The sequence below is a fragment of the Pipistrellus hanaki genome, assembly GCF_964339955.1.
Source record: "Pipistrellus hanaki genome assembly, chromosome: 17".
In the NCBI taxonomy this organism is placed as follows: Eukaryota; Metazoa; Chordata; class Mammalia; order Chiroptera; family Vespertilionidae; genus Pipistrellus; species Pipistrellus hanaki.
Window position 1 is genome coordinate 18,546,614 of NC_140519.1, and position 16,653 is coordinate 18,563,266.

Below are 16,653 nucleotides of genomic sequence, written 5' to 3' on the forward strand. Positions count from 1 at the left end.
TATAGAGAGTAATAAATAGACATAATAAAAATAAAAAATAAAGCAATTATAGTTGGAGCCCTGGCTAGGTATCTCAGTTGGTTGGAGTGTTGTCCCAGGCACCAAAAGGTTGTGGGTTCGACCCCCGGTAGAGGTATGTATGTGAGGCAAACAGATGACGTTCCTCTCTCACATTCATGTTTCTTTCTCTTCTTTCCTCTCGCTCTAAAATCATATCCTCGGATGAGGATTACAAAAAAAAAAAAAAAAAAAGAATTATAGTTAGGGATAATATATTTTTAAAAATCTCTCCAATTAAAAATTTATGTAAAACATACTTATGATTTTACTGTATTTTTCTTATACTATTGAGTACAATAAAATGTATTTTAAATAAAATTTAATAATATTCTATTTAAAATAAATTTAACTTAAATTATTAAAAAAAAAAAAAAAGAATTTATGTGAATGTATCTGTTGTTATTTAAGAATTTTCCATTAGAGGTCCAAAAGAATATAGTGCTTAGATAATAAAATGAAAGCTTTAGTCTCCCCAGAATAAGTATTAAACTGACCTATAAAAGATTTCTTTGTCATTTTAGTGCTTCTAGAAAAGTCATCCAAGAGGAGACAATCTCTCACCACTGTGGAACGGGAGGTAAAAAACAAAACAAAAGGAAAACACAAGAGACCTTGGGTTGTTTTGTCCTAACACCATACTTATGGTCAGAGTGACCTGGTTATAGTCACGATCAAAGGATATTGAGAGCCTGCAGGGACCACAGAGATCCTTCATCCCTAACGCACACATTTCAGACCCGGAAACAAGGTCCGAGTTCTGTAATGTTCCAAACAAGTAACTTTGAAAGAAAATGCACAGTTTATGAATTTTGTTTCTAAAGGCACCGTGCTTTAAGCAGAGAATACAGACTAAGAAAATAAGAGAGACAGACAAATCTGGATGAGTAATTCCCCACATATTAGCCGTGAGGCTTGGAGAGTGGCTTAGTCTCTAGTTTCCTGTGAATGACGTAGTTACAAATGGGAATAAAAATTTTACATATAGCTGAAACCGGTTTGGCTCAGTAGATAGAGCGCTGGCCTGCGGATGAAAGGTCCCAGGTTGGATTCCGGTTAAGGGCATGTACCTTGACTGTGGGCACATCCCCAGTTAGGGGGTGTGCAAGAGGCAGCTGATCAATGTTTCTCTCTCATCGATGTTTCTAGCTATCCCTCTCTCTTCCTCTCTGTAAAAAGTCAATAAAATAAAATAAAATAATTTTTTTTTAATTTACATATACTAGGGCAGTGTTCGGCAAACTCATTAGTCAACAGAGCCAAATATCAACAGTACAACAATACAACAGTACAACAGTACAACAATTGAAATCTCTTTTGAGAGCGAAATTTTTTTAAACTTTTTCTAACGCCACTTCTTCAAAAAAGACTCGCCCAGGCCGTGGCATTTTGTGGAAGAGCCACACTCAATGGGCCAAAGAGCCGCATGTGGCTCGAGAGCCGCAGTTTGCCGACCACGGTACTAGGGGAAGTGAGAAGCCTCACCAATCCTGAGTTTCATACAGTGTAAAAAATAAAAAATAAAGAGCTTGAGAGAGTTACAAGGGATCATCCCGCACACAGCCTCAGGGGGAAAACCAAGTTTTAACTAAAGCAGGAATGTGAGAGTAATATGGAAAAGATGAAGGATAAAGAGAAGGTTGTTCGTTGTGGGCAGAATTCCACACAGTACACTGAAAAGGTTTGGGAGGGAAAGAATGGGGAAAAGTGCAATAAAGATAAGCAACTGGAGAGCTATTTAGTAGAGAGCAATTTGACTGAGAGCGGACATGTAGGGAACCACGGGTTCAATGGGTTACAGGGGTACAAGCAGATTAATGGAGGAAGTGAGACGGTGCGGAGGGAGGGCTCTCTGGTTTGTCAGGATTCACCTACTATGCAGGTAGATGACTTTTCTGGTAGGATGCCTGGTAGAAAGGAGACTCTGTCTCTCTATAAGCAGCCACTTGTGACCTGTACTGATTTCTCGGATTCTAGCAAAAAGCTCCGGGCTTGGGGCTTCAGACATACGGGCTCCAGATTCCTGAGGTCCTTTGTAGCATTACAATCCCCAAGGGTGAGCAATAGGGCATTTTTTTTTTTAATATATGTTTTATTGATTTTTTTTACAGAGAGGAAGAGAGAGGGACAGAGAGTTAGAAACATCGATGAGAGAGAATCATCGATCAGCTGCCTCCTGTACACCCCCTACTGGGGATGTGCCCGCAACCAAGATACATGCCCTTGACTGGAATCGAACCCGGGACCTTTCAGTCCACAGGCCGATGCTCTATCCACTGAGCTAAACTGGTGTCAGCAATAGGGCATTTTTTAGTATCCCATTCAGAGGTTTGTAGGGGGGCTAGTACAGGGTACACTTTGAATAAATGCTTCTCAATGTAACAAAGAACGCCCTTTGTGGTTATCCAAGTACCCAAAAAATCCTTCATGACAAAAAAAAAAAATGTCTCTGAAACCAGAATGGTTAAATTTAACTTCCAAAACTGACATTTACTAGATGTCTGTGACCCTAACTATGCTTCTGTGCTTCTGTTTCCTTATCTATAAAATAGTGATGATAATAATAATAATAAATACCCAACTCAAAGGGCTGTTGTGAGGACTCAATGAATGACAACACATGATGTGTTTGAAACAGTGCGTGGTACACAGTAAGCACCTTCCTGAGACATTCTTTTCCTGGAGCCTGAGACCAATAAGCTTGGTAAGCTTTTGTATTAGTATACAGTGCACAGTGAGTGAGTTAACTATGTCTTCAAACTTCAACCATCACTGATGTCTGGGTCTATGAAATTACTGCTTACCGGGATCAAAATTATCACCAAATATCCGCTTGGCAGGAATCTTCAGGGCCATAGTGGGAAACTGTTTCTTCAACTGGAGTTTTAAAAAGTAACATCACATGAACTTAATTTCGCAAGTCTTCCAGTTATACACGCAGCAAAATAAAATACAATCTATTTGCAAGCAAGTCCTCTGTAAGACATACTTTTAACTATGTCATGACCCAATGTACAGTATTAAGTTACACCAGTAAAATACGATAGTCGGTCTAATCATCTTATTTTGTGCCAATAGAACACGTAGCAGCTTTGTGACCTTGATAACTTATTTTACATCTCTGTACCTCAGGGTTCTTGCCTATAAAATAAGGGATAATTGTAGCACTCACCTTACAGACTTGTTGGGAGGCTTAAAGGAAACCATTTACGTTAAGTGCTTAGACTAGAATCTAGTATGTAAATTTTGAATACATATTACTCACCATTTATTACCTCAGGGGAAGATGTGATCTTTTGTGTTCTCTCTATATGAACAGATTGACAATTGTTTTCTAAGAAAGCTGATGAATTTTGCTTTTTAACATTCTCTACTTCAGCTGTTCTAGAACATTTATCGGACTTGTTTATCCCCAGAGAAGGAACTAGGCCCTTTGTAGCAGTAAAAGTCATAAATAAGGGTTAATGCTTATTTTTATTATAACCTTCAGGTAAGAGTCCTCCCTCCACCCTCTTCCACACACACACAGAAACTATGTCTCTAACTACCAACTGACAGGAAATAGAAAGAACAGAAGAATGTATTAATCACTCTACACCACTGGCATGCTATCAGGAAAATCCAGAATGAAAAGTCTGTAGACAAATGACACTGCTTTTTCCACAAAAAGCTGTAAAGGAAAGATAAGAGAGGTGGACGATTAAAAGACACTCAATAGACCTATCAACCAGTCACATGAACACTGAGTGATTATTTGATGGTAAGACATCACCATTCATTTAGTTTTAGATGTGACAATATTATGTGTGTGTGTGTTTCTAAGGACTTTTATCTTTTTTTTAGAGATGATACTAAAATATTGCAGATAAAATGATATGATGAATGAATTTTTTAAAACTATATTTTATTGATTTTTTACAGAAAGGAAGGGAGAGGGATAGAGAGTTAGAAACATCGATGAGAGAGAATCATCCATCAGCTGCCTCTTGCATACCCGCCACTGGGGATGTGCCTGCAAACAAGGTACATGCCCTTGACCAGAATCAAACCTGGGACCTTTCAGTCCACAGGCTGACGCTCTATCCACTGAGCCAAACCGGTTTCGGCTGATGAATGAAATTTGCTTCAGAATTACAGTGGGCCGGCTAGGGCCAGAGATGAAACAAGAATGGCCATTTAATTGTTGAAGCCGGATGGTACATTATATTATTTTCTGTGTTTGTACTAGTCGTTCTACCTCTATAGTATTCAGCAATTTCTATAGTAAAAAGTTTAAAAATGTAAACAGTCATAAAAGCACATTTAACTGATAATTAAAATGCTCAGAGATTGGCAATTATATTTTTGTCTTTTACTGTAAGAGAACCATAAGAATTTGTATTTTCAAACTTAGGGAAATAAGGCTTAGTTTAAACTCACTCCTGTAGTTTGAAAGAATACAACTAATACCATTCCCCTAATGGTATTTTGTCTTTCCCCCTCCCCCCAGGAGGCAGAATTGAAAGGGGTTATATAAAATGAGAAAGGCAGACACAGAAAACGAGGAAACGAGAAGAAGAAAAAAACAGAACAAAAAAGGAGAAATACAGGAAAAATGAGGAAGATGGATAATAAAACCTCAACTACATGCTGAGAAAATTGTCTACAAAAATACTTGAAATGGGATGTTTGATGGAAAAAGAGAAAGAACATGATCATGTTGGGGAAATGCCCAAAAGAAACATTCCTACTTTACGTTTACCCTAAAAGATACTCAAATAAAGATAACCCACCCAATTAATCACCAGATATTTAAAAAGAAACCATCCCAAGGATGCTAAGCTTTGAACTCATGCAGACTCCTTACTGGTCAGTTTTTGGATGACATCCCCTATAGTTCTACAAAAGGAGACATGTTTAGAAGTTAAATCTGGCCTATGTGATCTTTTAAGCAAAATACGTAAAGAAATCTCAAATTAGTAGCTCACTGAACAAAATCTGGTCTCATCTCAATTCATATAAACTCTCTGTGCAAGTGTGTATGGGTGTTGTTACCATCATGCTATTTTTACCTGAGTGTAACCCAGCTATCCTGATAGGCAGATGTAAAAAAAGCTAGTCATGTACATTATGGTATCCAAGAATTTCAAATAGAACTAGCAATTCAACCTTCACCCAGCCTCTAATATAAACTTTTTTTTTTAATCACTGAAAAAGATTACAGAAGAATATTCTCATGTATATACTCTTCCGGCTTTTAGTCTGTTTAAAAAATGTGACTTCACTTCGAGTAAAAAAAAAAAAAAAGACTGCCTTAATATGTTAAATATTGACTAAGCAATATTAAAACTATATACAGTAAGTTTCAGTTGCATATGCATTAAAGAAAAACTAAGTAACAAAAAAAAGCACAATAAATTTAACCAGAAATACCATGATGATTAGCAATTATTAGAGAGGTAGATGTAAAGGATTTATTTCTAATATCCTATAACATTAAAATATATTTTAAGTTGTACATCTGGTTTCCATACTTTCAATACTTTATTTGGAACTTGTCAATGGTACCCTCTCCATCCTTTTGTGTAAGAATTCCAAAGTTAGAATGCTTTTGAAAAATCTCTTACTCTTTTCCGCTTCTCTGATATATCTGAATATTATTTAATCACTCAAGTAAAATCTCTTATTCTTGAGTTTTCTCAGGTGTTTTAAATAAAAACCTCGTAAACTGACCATTACTTACCGTATTGTAAAGCTTATCAAATTCTGCATATCTTCTGAAGACAAACCACTCACTCCTGCCCACTGAGACTAGAACTTTATAAACCTGTGAAAACAAAAAAATAATAAAAACAACGTATTTGATTGCAAAAAAATTAACTATTTAAATATGTGAATGTTTTCATACTCATGAAACTAATATTATACATAAATGTTTATATATGATTCTCCAAGATACACAAACCCATACCAACTGAAATACTTTATCTTGTTGAAAGGTGACCTATATTTTTTAAATGCTATGAAATAGGTCTATAATTTTCAAAGAATAGCACAGTGAATACTGAGTACTCATTATTTAGATGAATTCTATTTTGCCTTTCTTGTTTCAGATTTTCCTGCCAAGAATAAGACATTATAGATTCAACTGAAGATACTCTCTATTCTTCTCCAGCTAGTCATGTACTGAAACTATGAAGTATTTTCAAAAGTGATGCCTGGCACATAGGAAATACTCAGTTCTTAGCTCTCCTTCTCCCAGGTCATCTTTTACATGATAGTTTTCAAACTAAGAATTTATCCTCTGATTTCCTCCTACTACCTTAGTATTTTCATATATACGTAACTGCATACAATCATAGTCAACAACGCTATGCAGTAAGCAGAACAAATATTAACACCTGCCCCCACTATACAGATGAGTAAATGATGGCCAAAAGAAGTTACACAACTTGCCCAAGTACACAGACTTGTGAGACTAAGATCTAAATCTTCTAACGCCCACGGTGCGTCAGAATCAGTATCAAATCGTCAACAGTTAAATTATAGAATCAACTCTCACAATTCATCCCATGGATACTCTCAGATTGTAATTTAACATACCAATGTAAGGAAAACTGTTTGGGACCCCAAAATATTATATCATTTCAAGAGGAAAAATATCAGGAGTCCGGGTTTATGAGAAAAGACTCGCTGATAGATGGCTTGTGTTACCAATCTCATCATTTTACAGCGTTAAGACTAGGGGAAAGAGATATGAGCTGCTTTGGGGTTTATAATACAATCTGTTAGATGAGTTAAAGTAAACCAGGTTAATTTTGGAAGATGGGTAGACACATATAAACTATCCTTTCCTAAGAAAGACTGGCAAGCTATACTCACAAGTTCATAGTTGGATGATACTGTGAGGAAAGGAACTCCCTGATGTATGTGATTATACTATACGAATTCTGTAGTATCGCTTAAAGATATAATCACACTAACCGGCCAACAGTGGGAGGGGTTAAGTGTTCACCTGGAAAGTGAAACAGTCGCTAGTATCAGACACCTAAGGGATGAACCACCTAGAGCAGGGGTGGGGAACCTTTTTTCTGCCAACGGCCATCTGGATATTTATAACATCATTTGCAGGCCATATGAAATTACCAACTTAGAAATTAGCCTGCTGTATTTAGTCAAACATTTAATTAACTCGCCCCGAATGCCTTGGCAAGGTTAGGCCGAACGATTTTGAGGAGCTTATACGGCCTGCAGTCTGGACGTTCCCCACCCCTGATCTAGACTGACAGAAAAGAGCACCCTCCAGAGCCATAGGGTGGTGATATGGCCCTTCTGGTCCTAACCAAGGTGTCACGCTGTCTTAGAGGAAGCTATTGGCTGTAAGATGTCAGAATTGTTTGCAAGATGACACTGCTTGCCAAAACCGGTTTGGCTCAATGGATGGAGCGTCGGCCTGCAAATTGAAAGGTCCCGGGTTCGATTCCGGTCAAGGGCATGTACCTTGGTTGCAGGTACATCCCCAGTGTGGGGTGTGCAAGTGGCAACTGATCGATGATTCTCTCTCATCGATGTTTCTAATTCTCTATCCCTCTCTCTTCCTCTCTGTAAAAAATCAATAAAATTAAAAAAAATTTAAAAGAAAGATGACACTGCTCACATGGAGAGTGTGCAGAAGTAGAGGGTCAAGAACCTGGTCAAGGTGCCAGTGAAGGTGAGGCGTGCTTCTAAGACGAGACTACATATTCACCTCATACATCATTCAGGATTGAACAGGCCCAGTGCAGGACTGCTACAAGAGGATCGGAAACTTGGGTTTCTCCAATGTCAAGCTTCTTGAATTACTTGTGCCAATTCCTGGTGTTGTAAGCAGCTTCCCATCACTACCCCAGTACAGCCAAACTAGAACCCAAGGCTGGCTTCCAGGCTGAAGCAGTTCTGCTACAGATATATTTACAGGAGCTGAGATAAAGCCCTGTGAATTGTTAATTAGCAGTAGGATTTATTAACAAAGATTTATTAAGTTCTAATTTTAAAAATCAATAAACCGAAACTGGTTTGGCTCAGTGGATAGAGCATCGGTCTGTGGCCTGAAGGGTCCCGGATTCGATTCCGGTCAAGGGCATGTACATTGGTTGTGGGCACATCCCCAGTAGGGGGTGTGCAGGAGGCGGCTGGTCGATGTTTCTCATTGGCATTTCTAGCTCTCTATCCCTCTCCCTTTCTCTCTGTGGAAAATCAATAAAATATATATATATTTTTAAAAATCAATAGACAACAAAAACTTCAAATTAAAAAAAAATACTTTAATTTACCAAAAAAATCACAAGATTTCACAGAAAGCAGTATAATATCTATTACAATATGAAATGATCTTACTTAATTTTAAAAATATTTCCTGATTGTCTGTCTTGCCCCACCATAGAATGTAAGTTCCTTGAGAACAAGGGCTGCGTCATTTTTGCTACCTGCTATACCCCAGTGCCTAGAACAGTGTTTGGCATAACAAAGAAACTCAATGACAATTGATTGAGTAGATAAATGAAAGTATAATTTAGACTTGGTTTAAGTCAAGACATCCTAGGATGCAATTCTGTTAGAAGCTTCACAGTGTAGAGCTATATAAAAGGCGTATGAGAATTACCTCGACCGTGAAAAATAGGAGGATACCTGAGATAACCTACTGACAATATTTGCTAAGCATGAACTTCCCTCAAACTTGGCAAGAGGTTATGCCCTCGAAGGAGAGAATGGCCTAAAGGTAAAAGTAAGGATGGGAAAGGAAGGAAAACCTGCACACATTTCACTATTTCATCCAAAGCACACCGACCTCTTTTTACCATCCATGTATTACTTCTAAATGTTGCTTATACAAATGTGGAATAAATGCACACTGCTTGTTAAGATATTACTACCACACAGAGACTGAGGGGGAGCTCATGGTCAGGCACACATTATAATAGTATCTCAGCCCTGGGCTTCGGTGCAGAGTGTGGAGGTGTTAAGGAAGGGAGCCTAGAGGGTAGAGGGGCTGTTTCTAGCTCCTTATCTGGGATTTTGAGAGAAAACCACCATGGGGGGGGGGGGGAGGGTCCCCTAGCCCCACTTATTTAAGAAGGCAGAGGGAAATGGTCAAAGAGTTTAACTCCTCAGCTTTCCTCAACTCCCATGTGAAATGGATTGAGTTGAAAGTCGCTTGTCACAGGGCATCTTTAGCAGGTCAGAGGCTGGGGTAGATCACTTGATTCAAGAGCAGGCAAAGGGCAGGCCAGAGCCTCAGTGTACTCTATAGCCTTCGAGAGCCAAGAGGAAGCAGTGAGTCCCACGATCTGGCCAACCCAACCGAAGAACAGACAAGTCAGTTCATCAACTACAGATGCCAGCAATGGATGCCACCGAAATGCCCAGGGCTGGGTCAAGTCAAGCATAGCCGGGTGTTTGCCAAACCAGTCACTCCACACGTAGAGTGGCGAAGATCTAGAAGGATGACAACAATGGAAGAGCCTTCACTCAGGCCACCAATACCCTGAGGCAGTCATCAACTCAACAAACACAGTGAAAGGGACCCTGCTCGTCCCATAAACCATGATGCCGAGGTGGAGGAGTGTGTGTTCAGTAAGAGAGTGAGCAGAATGGAGACAGCCTGGACACTTTACTTAAAATAACTGCTTAAATTTTAGCTCAAACAGAATTGGGTTAAATGAATGCCTCCAGACCACTCAGTGGGTAGGGGTTTATGAGGAAGACCAGATCAGTTGTAGATAAGATAAATGACATTTTTTTCCCCCATGAGGAGGAGAATAATAAATCTCTATAAATACTAACAGAACTAACAGAACGAAATACAGTATTATATGTTTCATGACACTAATTAGGAAAGTAACCGTTCTCCAATAATATTTGTTCTTCAAAAAATATTCAGTGTTTCTTCTTCTTTTTTTTTTTTAAACTATTTTTATTGATTTCAGAGAGGCATAGAGAGGGAGAGAGAAATGGAAACATCAATGCACACCCCCCTCCTGGAATACAGCGCTGGGAAGATTTGACGTAAAATCTGGATTTGTGGGCATAGGGAAAGGACATTCTAGGTTAAGAAAGAACAAAAGCGCAAGTGGAAACACTCTTTGTATCCAGTTTTCCCCATAGGCTGTGCCCCGTCTACTTACAGTGAACCTCTTCTTCTTCTCTCTGTGCTCATCAGAGCTGGGGATGCTGACACTGGGGCAGCTCTCCTTGCAGTCCATGGTATAAGGCCTCTGGGGTTTGGGCCTCAAAAGGACCCCGGAAAATGAGTCCGAAGAAACGGTCAGCAGAGGACAAACGCAATCAGCTACTCCAAAACATGGAACCTCTTGAGGTGATGTTCACATTCCATCATGCAACCTTAACCAACAGAAAAACAAGCAAACCGATTAGCCAGACAATTTTTCAAGTACCATTCATTTACTAATTTGATCGCAAGTCTCAGTCAGGTTAAGAGATTTAATTTCTGTTTACGTCCATTTCAAGAGTTAAAACCACAATCAGACATGTGCATCCCATCCACCTTCCTTGCGGCTGAGAAATTCCGGGAGCTCCTATACTACAGTTCACGCGGACTAAGGTCTACCTCGCACCCAAAAGATCCCTGGTTGGATGGATTCAAAGCAGGGTTTTTCCAGGGATGGTTTTCAGAGTTTTTGCATCAGGTCAAACAGGTGGAGCTTGCTTCCGAGTGGGATCCTATTTAGTAGGTAACCATTTATGCCCATTTTACAAACGAGACAACTGAGACACAGAGAGGTTAAATAACTCTTGGGTCCAGTATTTGAACCCCGGCTGTTTGGCTCCAGAGACGTGACAACAGGTGTGGATCATTCTGATGCACTGGACCACTGATCAGAGATATTACAATAGAACTTAATTCAGAAAAACACACAATTATATTAATATTATCATTCCACCGATGGACAAAAGGCTCAAGATGTCACACTGATATCACCTTTGCTACACACAGCCCGGACTCACCACTGACAAGAAATAATACTTTTTAAAGGGTTAGTCTGCCAGTCTCTCTCCGTGATTAATTTCAGGAAGTCACTCTGACAGATCTGATCATTGTCAATAAATTACATTCAAGTAATGATTTCAAGTATCTATCTGCAGGCATTGAATATTCAAGGTATAGTGAACTTGAACTGATTAGAAGGGGCCTCCTTTAAGATCGCTCAAAACCTCCTTGGGCCCTAGCCGGTTTGAGGCTCAGTGGATAGCGCATCAGCCCACAACTGAAGAAGGGTCCCGGGTTTGATTCTGGTCAAGGGCATGCACCTCGGCTGCAGGCTCACCCAGTCAGGGCCCATGCAGGAGGCAACCGATCGATGTTTCTCTCTGTCTCTCCCCCTCTCCTCCACTCTCTCTAAAAATCAATGCAAAAATATCATGGGGTGAGGATTAACAACAAAAAAAAAAAAGCCAAAAAATTAAACACACACACACACACACACACAAACCCCTATTTTGTTGGATTTGCTGCTGGAAATGCAGTCAGGAGGATTTATACGGAGTTAAATTTGTTGTTAGAAAACACGGAAATGTCACTAGCCCCCTCCTAAGCCTCGAGTGCACATCTGTCTGAGTTAGGTCACCCTATAACCCCATAAAAGCAGCATTTGCCTAAATTAGAGCACTCTGTAACTCCTTCTGTTACTTTTGAGTGTCATGTGTCTGATGCAGTAATTGGGACCAAGAATGACCCCAGGAAACAGACCCTCAAAAATGGGATGCATGTTTGATGAATGCCCTGATCACCTTCCTGTGGAAGGAGGAGGGGGGGAACTAGTCACTGGGCACACAGAGATGGCATCAAACTGCCTCCCACGGTGCCACAGGACGGAATATAGGCGGTGGGCAAGGAGCTGGAAGGCCACGTGGATGATGGAAATGCTATTTCAAAGCCTGGGACCTGGGCTGGGCTGCTTCCGGTTGTCTTTGAGAATATGCACAAAGACGGCAAATTGAAAGTCATGAATTCCCAAACAGGTGGGTGGGAAATCTACGGCTTTTAGATATTTTATTTTATTTATTTTATTATTTTATTTTATTTTATTTATTTTATTTTATTATTTTATTTTATTTTATTTTATATTATTTTATTTTATTATTTTATTTTATTTATTTATTTTATTTATTTTATTTTTATTTTATTTTTAAAATTTTTTTTTAATTTATTTTATTTTATTTATTTATTTTATTTTATTTTATTTATTTTATTTTATTATTTTATTTTATTATATTTTATTTTATTTTATTATTTGATTTGATTTGATTTGATTTGATTTGTCTTAGAGCTGCTGATAGGAATAGGATCAAGCCCAGAGTTCGATGGTTAAGTGTTGCAGAGCCAATTAAACATGCAACCCTGCAAAGTCTCTCATGCTGACACATGGGCACTGGCTGGGAAGGAAAATGATCCTGAATCACAGATGCAGGCGTGTGGGCAAACACAATGAGGGTAAGAATGTCGAACTCCACATTGAGCTGAACATCCGTCCCCACTGAAAGCGGAGACCTACACCTCTCTCCGGAGTCCCAGCCTCCCAAACCCTGCCTGCACGAACCCTTCCAAGTTGTTTCGCACGGGACTGCCAACTCTTCCCGTCACCCCTCACTCATGGCCTCAAAACGGTAGTTAGAGCCCAAGAGAACTTAGAAAGAAGTTCAGAGCCTACTCTGAAAGGAGACTGCCCCTATACTAAAACCAGAGGCCCGGTGCACGAAATTCGTGCACAGGTAGGCTCCCTAGCGGCTGCGGGCTGCCAGCCAGGGAGCCCCTGCCCCCCAGCCGCCTGCCGCCCCCGCCACTGCTGCAGGGGGGTGGGGGGGATTAACCCTCCCTTCCCCCTGGTCAAACTCCTGATCAAACTCCTGGTGGAGGGAACAATTTGCATATTAGGCTTTTTATTACATAGGAAGTTTGCAGAATCTCAAAAATTTTTACCAGCAGGAGTCTGAGAAGCACATATGGAAGAACATTCAAAGGATGTTAGACAGGAGAGCCGAAACCGGTTTGGCTCAGTGGATAGAGCGTCGGTCTGAGGACCAAAAGGTCCCAAGTTCGATTCCGGTCAAGGGCATGTACATTGGTTGCGGGCACATCCCCGGTAGGGGGTGTGCAGGAGGCAGCTGATCGATGATCTTCTCTCATTGTTGTTTCTAGCTTTCTATCCCTCTCTGTAAAAAAAAAAAAAAAAAAAAAAAAAAAAAAAAAAAAAAAAATATATATATATATATATATATATATATATATATATATATATATATTTTTTTTTTTTTAAAGGATGTTAGAGCCGAGACCGGTTTGGCTCAATGGATAGAGCATCGGCTTGGGGACCAAAGGGTCCTGGGTTCGATTCCGGTCAAGGGCATGTACCTTGGTTGCGGGCATATCCCCAGTAGGGGGTGTACAAGAGGCAGCTGATCGATGACTCTCTCTCATCGATGTTTCTAACTCTCTATCTCTCTCCCTTCCTCTCTGTACAAAATCAATAAAATATATTTAAAAAAAATAAAAAAATAAAAGGATGTTAGACAGGGGAATGTTAGACTATATATAAGATCACTGTGACCCTATACAGGGCCACAATGTATCCCATCAATCTTTCTCCAGACCTCCTTCAAGAGAGACCCGCATCCATTCACACAAGTGACCATCCACTGGGAAATGGAAAATTCATAATCCTTCCGAGAGTCACTGGGCACTAGCTCTGAACTGATGCTAACCCCTGGAGACCCAAAAACATGGTCCGCTAGTCAGAACACCCATCTTCGTCTGGAAAAATGTAGAAAGACAAAATCACCTATCCAGGCCAGGATCCAGCTGACAGGCAGTAGAGTGAGGATTCAAATCCAAATCTGTCCGACTCCCAAACCTCTGTGGGCTTGTTTGCTGCACTGCACATGCCTCTCCTTCAGCAAATTTTCTCTCTCCTGCAAGCTTAATCAAACTGGCAACCTCGCAATGTTTAATACTTAGTGGCTAAGCTTCTTAGAAGCCAAGCCTGTGCTTTGTGGTGCCTTAATCGGGTTGCTGCTCACAACAGCCTACCCACTGAGAGGAAACCGAGGAGAAACAGAAGCACAAAGAGAGGACACTGCCTGCCCCAGGCGGTGGGGAGAGAATGAGGGCCCAGGTGGTCAGCGTTTGGGACCTTTCCCCATGGTGCCACCCTGCCTCTAAAGAGTCCTCTGGGAAGCCGTGAAGGAGGTTCATAAACTTGTTTTCCAGCGGTTACAACTTACGTTGTGAAAAAAGCAACCCTGTTATTACTGTACATTTAGTGTATGATTATTCTATAAAACCGAAGCCGTTTAAATTAGACAAAATCATCGAATGGCCAGGGAGCCAAATAAAACAGACTGGGGAGAGGGCTGATAGAAGAACCCCCGCAGCTAAGAAAAAAATGGGACAAGGAGGTATGTCGTTCACGTGGGATTAAACGCTGGAGCTTTGGTGGGGGTTCAGAGGGAGGTCAGGCTTTCCAAAGGAGACTCACGCGAAGCATCCGCCTTCACTCCGCTGGGGAGTCACGAGAGGATCCTGCAGGCTGGCTCCCGGGGGGCAGTCGGCTTGCCGAGGAGCAGGTCCCAGGCCTCGGAGGGGACCAAGGTGAGGCACTCACCCAGCATGGAAGAACTAACTCTAACATCCAGCTAGCGAATCAACTCAGACAAGCCCCAAAAGACATAGAAGTGGGTCTGATGGGCACAGAGCTTTCAAAGGCCAGCGGATCTTAGGAGGGGCATCGATTTGCAAGGGTAATGGAATACAGTGGTGCCTCACACAACGAACTTAATTCGTTCCAGGAGCAAGTTTGTTATGCGAAAAGTTCGTTATGTGAAACGTGTTTTCCCATAACAATACATGTTAAAAAAAATAATTCGTTCTGTAGCATAAAATATGCTAAGATGACATAAAAAAGATAAATTTTTTGTTATTATTTTTATTTAGATACATCTAAAAACATAATTTTTTTAAAAAAACACACACATTTTTTTAATTTTAAGACAGACTAAGTAGAGTCTACCGAATCTTGCACATCTTCATCCATTTTCTGCTTTTTGGCCGATGGTTTCATGAAAAACCTGTCCAAAGTTCGCTGTGCGAGGCGTTCTTTATGCGAGGCACCACTGTAGTAGTTCTCCTCAGAGGGACATCTGGCCATGTCTGGAGACATTTTTGGTTGCCACAACTGGGAGGACTGCCATTGGCCACAGGCCATGGAGAATGCTAGACATCCTACAGTGCACAGGACAGCCCCCACAACAGAAAATCATCTGGTCCAGAATGTCAACGGTGTTACAGTCGAGAAACGAACACTTATTGAACACTCATGCCAGGCGATTTCAAGCTTTTTCATCTCACAGCACACATAAACTAATTACTAAAACTCTGTGGCACACCAAAAATTTATTTTTTGCCACCATGACAAAAAAAAAAAAAAAAGGTATAATTTTGACCCATTCATACCAACAGCTATTGTGTTGGCTACTGTCATTTTTAACGTAGCCCATGATTGTGCTTGTGATGGGACCGACATTCATTCAGAACCCACTGTGAACCAAGTGCTTGGGTAAATGTTGACGTTTCAAGAGGGCGGTGGGCCATTGCTGACACAGAGCTGCCCGAACCTGACCCCTCGTGCTGGCAGGATTGGAATGCTGCTTTCCTTCTGGGTGGTTTGCAGTCTGTAACCCTATTGCCAATGGACACTCGGCGCTCCCTTCTCCTCACTCTGTATCTCCAAAGGGGATTTGGGGGGTGCATGCGGCGATATCATAAGAAATCGAGGGACAGTGTGTGCCAGGCAGGCTCTCAGGTCAGAGCTCTGTTCAGGTCGCATGCTGCCGCCAAGGCTGTGTGACCATGTGGAGGTACGTCTCATCACCTCGGTTCCTTCGTCTGTAAAACCAGGGTACCGATACTCCATGAGTTGATGTGAAGATTAAGTGATGTGTGAGGTGTTAGTTCGCAGAAACAGCGATTTCCAACCGGTGTGCCTCAAGAATTTTTTTTTAATATATATTTTATTGATTTTTTTTACAGAGAGGAAGAGAGAGGGATAGAGAGTTAGAAACATCGATGAGAGAGAATCATCCATCAGCTGCCTCTTGCACACCCCCTACTGGGAATGTGCCTGCAACCAATGTATGTGCCCTTGATCGGAATCAAACCTGGGACCTTTCAGTCCACAAGCCGATGCTCTATCCACTGAGCCAAACTGGTTTTGGCGCCTCAAGAATTTTTAACACATGCAATCCCTGACTAGTCAGGGGCACTGGCCTCTTTTCCCTCTGTTCCTCTGGTGCGTGATTCACACTAAAGCATGAAGGGAAATTAAGAACGAGCCTGTCCCAAAAGGAAGGAATTAGGCTTGGAAGAGTCACACGTTTTCTTCAGCAGGGGAACAGGACTGGTGCTGGGGGTTTGGGTACAAGAACCCCAAAGGGGAGAGCTGGCAGGGCCACTCAAGGAAGAGACGGAAGAAAACCATGTACAGACCCTGGGCATGTCAGGGGGCCTGGCATGGGAACAGGTTTGGGAACTGGGAACTGACCCAGAGAATGAAGAGAGGAATTGGG

General features: G+C 41.0%; 1 protein-coding gene across 2 annotated transcripts in view; it reads right to left on the reverse strand.

The window, feature by feature from the left end:
- Positions 1-16,653, reverse strand: part of LOC311611863 (serine/threonine-protein kinase Sgk3) — a 103,135-nt gene that overhangs the window by 36,797 nt on the left and 49,685 nt on the right. For both annotated transcript variants that reach the window (XM_084864387.1, XM_084864388.1), the window contains exons 2-4: positions 10,200-10,416; positions 5,780-5,863; positions 2,862-2,934 (exon numbers count right to left, since the gene is read on the reverse strand). In XM_084864387.1, the coding sequence (XP_084720513.1) occupies positions 2,862-2,934; positions 5,780-5,863; positions 10,200-10,277 (235 nt within the window). In that variant the 5' untranslated portion in view covers positions 10,278-10,416. The remainder of the gene's footprint in view (positions 1-2,861; positions 2,935-5,779; positions 5,864-10,199; positions 10,417-16,653) is intronic.